At 50.3% G+C, this 8,652-nt stretch overlaps 1 protein-coding gene across 1 annotated transcript; it reads right to left on the bottom strand.

Moving 5' to 3' along the window:
- Positions 1-255: 255 nt before the first annotated feature.
- Positions 256-1,685, bottom strand: LOC144136697 (uncharacterized). Its single transcript, XM_077669235.1, has 3 exons — positions 898-1,685; positions 644-791; positions 256-575 (listed from the first exon to the last, which is right to left on the bottom strand). The coding sequence occupies exons 1-3, from the start codon at positions 1,669-1,671 to the stop codon at positions 310-312; spliced, it is 1,188 nt and encodes a 395-aa protein (XP_077525361.1). The 5' UTR covers positions 1,672-1,685; the 3' UTR covers positions 256-309.
- Between the last annotated feature and the right edge of the window lie 6,967 nt (positions 1,686-8,652).

The following is an 8,652-nucleotide window of genomic DNA, read 5'->3' as shown; positions in this document are numbered from 1 at the left end:
CTGGACGTCTTCTGGGAAGCCTCCATGCGGGAAGCAGCAGGCGAAAATAACTTTACTGCTGTGTAATTTGTACAGAGTATGGCGATACAGAAAAATGCAAAACATTGAGTCTAACAGCTCCCTAGCAGAGTTACAAAATAAACGGTGGTCTCGGAACAAAATGAGAACAAAGCGTTTCAGAGTGAAATTACAGCCCAAAGACAGGGTAGCTTAACCAGAGACCGGGTTTCAGTGGGGCCCGATGCAATCGTGGCATGTGCACAGCCCCCGGCGTTGCAAGCAAAGCTGAACCCCGAATCCCCACAGAGGCTAGGATAACCGTGGGGCAAACGTGACGCAGAAAGAAAGGTGGAGGTGGCTTGGGTGGTCAGGGACGGGATACGTACCATGAGATGGTGTCGACTGCTGATAACCGGACGGGCCGGCGATAGCAGGAACGCCAGACGCGTCCGTGGCCGCCATGGAGGTGGACGCGCCGTCGCCGGATGACGCGGCGGCAGGGGAGGCGGCGGCCACAGGTGCTATGGTCTTGTCATCGTATGGTGTTAAACTAGTTGGCGACGGCTCGATGTCTACTGCAAATGACAAGTTACGAGGCGGTGTCAGTAACAGGGCCGAGAAACTTAAGCAAAACTTTGTTTACCTTGACTCGTGATAGGAATGTCTGAAGGCAATGAAGGTTGAGCAGGAACAAGTGCAGAGTTGCCGGATGTGGACCCTGTGTGATGAGACTGCTGTGACTCGTCCCCTAGTGCTTGTGACGACGAGGCAACGTCCGGGAACACTGGAACCTGAGAAGAAATAAAAAAGGCGTATCGTAAGAACTAAGAGCATGTTTGGCAATCGTTACGGGCACAGACTCTTAAACGGGGAGCACAGCGGCAAGAGGTCACCTACGCTCTCGGTCGTCGCAGATTCTTCCATAACGTCCAAAGGCTCCACATCGAAGTCTGCATCGTCGCCCTCCCCCACGTCGTCACCAATCGAGTCCTGAGTATGCTGAGAGATGCTGGCCTGAACACTTGAACCGTGACGAGCGCCTGAAGGCACGGCAGTAGACGACGCCACATTGGAAGCCCGACTCGCAGGAGACGCGGTGTGAGGGTCGGTCATGTGATCACTAGACATACTACCGTCGTCAATAATTTCGGGACTATCGGGCACCTTGATACGCGTCGCCGGCGGAGCGTCTTCATAGTCGCTCTTGTTGGAGTCGCTAGGTGAGCGCCGCCGAGGCCGGCGGCTTCTCTTTCGTTTACTGAGCGGCGGAGCTTCGGCACGCGGCGAACCCACGGGTCCAGAGTCCGCAGCACCGTCCACACTGGTCACGAGACCCCTGACCTTCAGAGTCTCGGCAGTCTTGAGGAGCGCCATGAGATCTTCCTGCGACACGACTACCTCACCGCGGTACATGAACTCGACTATCGCCCTCAAGTCCACGTAGCGCACGTCCTTCAGTATCACAATAGGGTGCTTGCAGGGATTCTCGGCAAAAAGCGCTTGAAAAAAGGGGCTGCAGGCGGAGAGGACCATCTTATGCGCCTTCAGCGAGAGACCTTCGCACGCCAGCGTAACGTCCACCAGCGCTTCGTTTGACAGCATTTGATAGAACACGGCCAGCATGTTCGACTGGTGGTTGTTCCACTTCAGGCAGAACTGTTGGGATCCCATCTTCGTCCGAAGTGGTTGCGTGGCTGCAAAGGAAAAAAATTGCTACACCCACCCGTAGAACAGCCATGCGGCACTCAAATCTGCCACGACGCGGAGCAAGCTGTAAAACTGGCTGAAAGCACATAATCCTCAAATTCACGTCAAAATTGCAAAGGAAGCCCACCCAAACGTCAGTGTGGGCGTCAAAAATTACAAACCCAATCGTAAAAAAAAATGGGCCTAATTCTTTCGTCGCAAGTCCGTGCGGCCTGGGGATAATTAAGAATGGCGAACGCCAGGTTGAAAAGACGCCACGCCTGTCTTCCGTCATTAAGCTGGCCTCCCTCATGCAAATGTGCACTCGAATGGCCATATTGGCTTCCGCAGAAAATATTTCCACCGGGCAAGTTAACGTACAAAATTTTACTTAGCCGCAAAACTCGCGCCTAAAGACCCGAAACAATGAACCCCACCATTCTAGATATTGCCCAGAATCTTGTAACTGGCCTATCAAACGCGAACTCCGCAATCCAGACGCGGCGAAGGGCACGGAACTGATTAAAAATATGGGATGTTGCAAATTAAGGAGTCCAACGCGACTAGGCCAAATTTCTTTGAATATTCCAAAACGGCCGCTCAGGAAAGCTGAAAACTCGGCATTTACCGCACGGAACAGTTGCGGCGAGGAGCGTCCGTCAACGGTCGGCACGAACGCAGTTGTCGGGAAAGTGTCGTAAAAATAAAAAAATATACCTCATTGAGACGAGAAGGGTATTCCACTTCGCGGGATTGTTAAAAATACTTCGGAACGGCAGTCTAGCTTCAAAAAAAAAACCATGACGTAGAACTATCAACGGTCTTCCCGAGGAACAAAGCGCATGACTGAAAAAGAATCCTGCAAAAATTCCACAAAAACCCATCAAAAATGAACAAATACTTGATTAAAGCAAGAATGATAATTGTACAAAGGTAAAATTCGTTGAAGCTAGCTACGAACACTTCCCAAGAGGAATTGAACATTTGAGCCTAACATACCTATACAGGACTAGGCGTTCGCGTTGCAGTGGCTCACCGCAGATGCGGCCTCACAGCACGGCGCCTTCGGGTCTACTCATGACGCAAGGGCTGCCCGCCGGCGGCTAGTAAGCAAACACCAGTGGCGCCAGTAAGCGCATCGGCCAATAAGCGCCCTCGACGTGCAGCCCTCTAATGGCGGAAACCTCAATAAACACTAAAAAAAGGCGACCAAACGCGACGTCAGCGAACAACAATCTTGACGGTGACACTTTGTGTAGTTACAATGAATTTGCGCTCTTATTATAGATCATTAAATAGAGTAATTATAGCCGCAAAAGTCGCGCCTAAAAAGCTGAAACAATGAACCCCACCATTCTAGATATTCCCAAAATTTTGTAACAGGACTATACGGCGCGGTTCAGGTGTCCAACGATATATGAGACAGATACTGCGCCATTTCCTTTCCCCAAAAAACCAATTATCAAACGCGAACTCCGCAAGCCAGACGCGGCGAAGGGCACCGAACTAATTAAAAAGATGGAATGCTGCAAATGAACGAGTCGAACGCGACTAGGCCAAATTTCTTTGAATATTCCAAAACGGTCACCCGAGCCTCCAAGAAAAAAAAAACGAATATCCGTAAGCAGAATTTTTGAACTGTCAGAAGAGCGCTAACAATTATGTGCAGAAAACGCGTATACATGCTATTATTGGCAGAATGCTGAAATAAATCAGGAATGCAATTTTAATAGCCTGGCACTCACTAAAACGGAACCGCAAAGCTCCCGCCCGCGCAAATACGGTCGAATATGGCCGACGCTTCTCCCCAGAACTAAGGCTCTACAGCGAGGCCTAGCAACGGGCGAGGCACGGCGTCTCGCCGCCATTAGACAGAGCTTCACCAACTACACCTCAAATATTTTAGAATGGCCCTCAAAGTTGGTATGGAACCTGAAAACGCTGCACTTACCCCCGAAGGACGCCAGGAACGCGGAAAAACTCGGCATGTACCCCACGGTACGGGCACGGCGAGGAGCGTCATTCAACGCCCCGCACGAACGCAGTTGTCAGGAAAGTGTCGTAGAACTAAAGAAATACCTCACTGATACGGGAACGGTAGTCCACTACGCGGAATTTTCTGAAAATACTTCGGAACGGCAGTCTAGCTTCAAAAAACCAAGGCGTAAAACTATCAACGGTCTTCCCGAGGACGAAAGCGCCCAACTGAAAAAAAGTCCCGCTAAAATGCCAAAAACCCATCTAAATGAACAATAGTTGACTAAAGCAGGAATGATAATTATACTAAGGCAACATTTGTGAAAATTAGCTATGAACGCGTCCCAAAAGGAATCGAACATTTAAGCCTTACATACCTGTACAAGACTAGGCGTACGCGTTGCAGCGGCTCAGCGCAGATGCGGCCTCACAGCACGGCGTCTTCGAGTCTACTGACGGGCAGCCGGCGGAAAGCGAGCAAGCGCCAGTGGCGCCAGTAAGCGCCTCGGCCAATCAGCGTCCTCGACGTGGTGCCCTCTAATGACGGAAACCTTAATCAACACTAAAAAATTGGAGGATAATATTTCGTTTTTGAGGAAAGGAAATGGCGCAGTATCTGTCTCAAATATCGTTGGACACCTGAACCGCGCCGTAGGGGAAGGAAAAAAGGAGGGAGTTCAGAAAGAAAGGAAGAAAGAGGGGCCGTAGTGGATAGCTCCGGAATAATTTCGACCACCTGGGGATCTTTAACGTGCATTGACATCGCACAGCACACGGGCGCCTTCGCGTTTTGCCTCCATAAGAACGCAGCCGCCGCGTCACAGCGTCACAGCGTCATTCTCTCTTACTTCAGCGAGACACACTGTGGACACAACACTTTTAATTACATTAAACATTTCCTAACGGACCGCGAAGCCATTATCCGCATTCAGGACAAGGAGCACGGTCCTTACACTATGGGTACACGGGGCACACCACAAGGCGCAGTGCTGTCTCCACTACTCTTTAATCTCGCAATGCTCCATCTCCCTGCCCAACTGGCTGAGGTTGAAGATGTACAGCATGCGCTACATGCCGACGACATCACCATTTGGGCAACAGAGGGCAACATTGGTCAACTGGAAGACCGCCTGCAAACCGCGGCGAGCGTAGTGGAACGCTGTGCTACGTACTGTAGTCTCCAGTGCTCTCCTCAAAAATCAGAATTCGTACATCTCCGTCCCTCGCAGAGATGCAAGACCCCAATACTTCTCTCTCTGGCTAGCGGACCCATACACGAAGCCACTGAGATTAGAGTCCTCGGACTATTTATTCACCAGAACCGTCGCGCTGACACAGCCATAGCCAAGCTTCGCAAGGTTGGCGATCAAGTGGGGTGCATGGTCCGCCGCGTCTCCAACAAGCGTGATGGCCTCAGAACTAGGGATGCGATGCGACTCGACCATGCTTTTGTGAAGAGTCGAATTCTATTTTCGACTCCATACCTGCACTGCGCAAGCATGACGAAGACATCTTGGAGGTTACTTTCCGCAAGATGATCAAAAGGGCGCTCGACCTCCCGATCTCTACCTCAAATGCGAGGCTCCTTGAACTGGGGGTGGTGAACACCTATCGGGAGCTGCGCGAGGCGCACCTCACTAATCAATACACGCGTCTTGCCCAGACCGTGTCCGGCGACTGTGGACGGGCTCCTCAAGTGCAGGGCCCCAGCAGCCTTTGTCGTCTTGCGGACCCTGCCAATCAGCTCTTGCTGATCTTCAGCTGAACAACGCAGCTTCACACTGCTCCGGCGTTGGTGCGTTCTTCATCGGGGCTGCCGCGGTTTCTGCGCAATCACATGTGGTGTATGCCTATAATGGGAATCAAGAATAATAAATGCGCAAGTAAGGCGAAAAGAAGATAACCAATGTTCCATTATAGGCAACACAGTGAATTCCAGGGGAGGACAGGCATAGCAGGGAGGCCGCCGCGGTAGCTGAGTAGTTACGGCGCTCGGCTGCTGGCCCGAAACACGCGGTTTCGATCGCTGCCTCGGCGGTCGAATTTGGATGGAGGCAAAATTCTAGAGGCCCGTGTACTGTGCGATATCAGTGCACGTTAAAGAACCCCAGGTGGCCGAAATTTCCGGAGCCCTTCACTACGGCGTCCCTCATAGCCTGAGTCGCTTTGGGACGTTAAACCCCCATAAACCATAAACCTAAACCAATGAAAGATTCACTATAACCGTATACCTCGAATCTGTTTCTTACAAAGTTATCTTGCCGCTGCATTCCGCCATGGAGGAAGCTACCTATTGGTGCTGTTGATACACACATCTCATGGCTAGGACGCTACCTCTTCCTGCTGGTAATGCACGCAAGTAACGAAAAGGAGGCTGGCTGATATTGCGGACAAGTGACAGGATGGCGCACCAAATAGCAGACCAACCCGGTCACTTTGGTATCCTTGTGCTAATGTATGTTTATTAAAATCACCTCAAAGCTTGATATCTACATCGTTGTGGACTTTTTGCATATATTTAGCAGGGCTTTTATTTACTAGTTTTGGCAGACTTGAATGTCAGTCTTAAGACAGGGTAAGTACTCTTTCACTGTGAGAGATTTTTTAGCTATTTAGAGAAGTAAACAATCACATCCTTAGAAATATTGAGTCTAAATGCGCATATTGTAGTGCTGCTGTCAAGTGTTCAAAAAAGCATGTAGCTTTGATGCTTGTCAAAGGTAAAAGTCCACATCTAGTTGCATGGAGCAAATCACATGTCTGCAGCTCTAAGTGGCTGCACTTTAAGCTCGCTACAGGATGCTTCACATCTTTCATTTTGTCACGAGTTTATTTGGCTGCCTCGACTGTTCTGGACTGACTGGCAGGTCAGAAAGTTAAAGGGAATCAGCCTTGATTTCTTACTGTTTAAGCAATAGTGCTTCACAATGTGTGTATGTGTGCGCATGCAGTTTTTTTTCAAAGGTTTGTTATGTGGCTCATGGAACCTTCATGTTACAGAAGAAATCATTTCACTTCTCTGTTGTACAGGAAAGTGAGCAGTAATAGTATATACACCAGGTGTTTCAGAGAGAACCAAGTAATTTTCAAAAATATGCTTTTTGGGTTAAAAGATGGCTTTTTCAGCTTAGTATTACCAGTGTTGGCGGACACCGGAAAGCCAATGAATTGTATTTAGTAGCTGGTTAACTAATTTCCGATAATAAAGTTTACCTATCACTGTTAAGTGAGTGGTTGCAATTAGAATTTGTAGCCTGTAAATAGTAGTAGCCATATCAGTATTTAGAATTTACAAAATGCGATTACCCTCGCAACTGTAGCTCATCTAAATTTGACTGCACCGTGCGAAAATACGTGCGCTTTTGAAAGCATGCAGGCAAAGCAACTGCTCCAACGCATTATACTAGTCCCCGAGTCTAGCTCCGTGCGCTCAATAGGGGACACTAGAGTACCTTCACTGCAGCACGGCGGTAAGCAGGGGCGGCCATTATGTTGTTTATCATTGTTGCCAGATTGCCGCTTCGGCGACCTCGCCGCTAACTTTGGCCCGGCCATTTTGTAAACAACGCTGTTAGCCACCCTGCGCTGCGACGGGGATCGTAGCCGTACGGCATGGAAAGCGGAAAGCGCATGAAGCGTTTTCCATCATTCTGCGAGTTGAAACAGCCAACAACGCAGCAAAACGGCATCCTCGTATGCTCTTGTGCAGCTGAAATGCTGCGAGGCGCGGAATCCCTGGTCAGTGAGTCGGTCACCGGCAGCACTAGGACTACCACAGTTGCCCGACTGAAAACGCATAAGCCACAAAATGGCAGCCCCCATGAACCGTCGCAGTGTAAACAAATATCACGTGATGCAAACTGACCAATGATCGTGGCGGCGGCACAGAACAAAAGGAGAAAAGAGTGCCGGTACTCTAAGTCTGTATTTAGTGACTCTTGGGGACACAATCTGGGCCAGAGGGCGCTGCGGACGCCAGTGAACAGCGCCCTCTCCGAGCGATCCCTCCTTATTGATCGGGCAGGACGACGAGCTTCGCCACTGACTTGTGTGCGCTGCCTGACCCGCACGTGAAGAAACGAGTTTCGCGCGCGCGCATTCGTTCTTTCTGGCTTGCGCTTCGGCGCCGTTGAGAGAGGAGCTTGCTTCGCGCGCGCTGTGCTCTCTCCGCTCGTGCATGGACGCCGTTGTGAGAGAAGAGCGCGCCCGCTCGAGGGTTTTCCGCACGCTTTGACACTGCTACGAAAATTTTTCGCGCGCTGGAGGGAGCAGCTCGTGCGCGCGGCGTCAAGCAAACAGTCCAAAAGGGCGCTGCTTTCGTCACGCCCTAGTTTTGTGCCCAGAGCGCATAACCACGTGGTGTACGAAGTGAAAACTGAAATTTAGCCCACCTTCCCGACCGCGGCGGCTGCGTCTTTATGGAGGAAAAACGCTAAGGCGCCCGTGTGCTGTGCGATGTTAGTGCACGTTAAAGATCCCCAGGTGGTCGAAATTATTCCGGAGCCCTCCACTACGGCACTTCTTCTTCCTTTCTTCTTTCACTCCCTCATTTATCCCTTCCCTTACGGCGCGGTTCAGGTGTCCAAAGATATATGCGACAGATACTGCGCCATTTCCTTTCCCCAAAAACCATTATTATTATTACTGCCTTCCAACGAAGCTGCGGCACGAATGCGTTTCGCGTTTTTTTTCTTCGTGTCTTCAAATAGTGCTAGCTCGGCTCGATCTGCTTGCTTCCGCCGTGCGTGCTGGTGACATGTTTCTGCAACTTTTTCTTTTCCCTTTGCGCCGTGTTTCAATGGATTTGGCGCTATGCTGCTCACCCGAGTGTCACAGATCAAATCGCGCCGCGTTTAGATTTTTTGCGAAATACGAAAGCGTATTTCGCAATATAGGTGCGCATTAATGAATCCCATTCTGTTGAGCTTTGAGAGTGTTAGCATGGGCGTGCGGCTGATGCGACCAATATGGTAACGCATTGCCATTCCT

Source organism: Amblyomma americanum, chromosome 1, assembly GCF_052857255.1.
Source record: "Amblyomma americanum isolate KBUSLIRL-KWMA chromosome 1, ASM5285725v1, whole genome shotgun sequence".
Taxonomy (NCBI): Eukaryota; Metazoa; Arthropoda; class Arachnida; order Ixodida; family Ixodidae; genus Amblyomma; species Amblyomma americanum.
The sequence above is the reverse complement of the archived record's forward strand: the minus strand, read 5'-3'. Positions and strand labels throughout refer to the sequence as shown.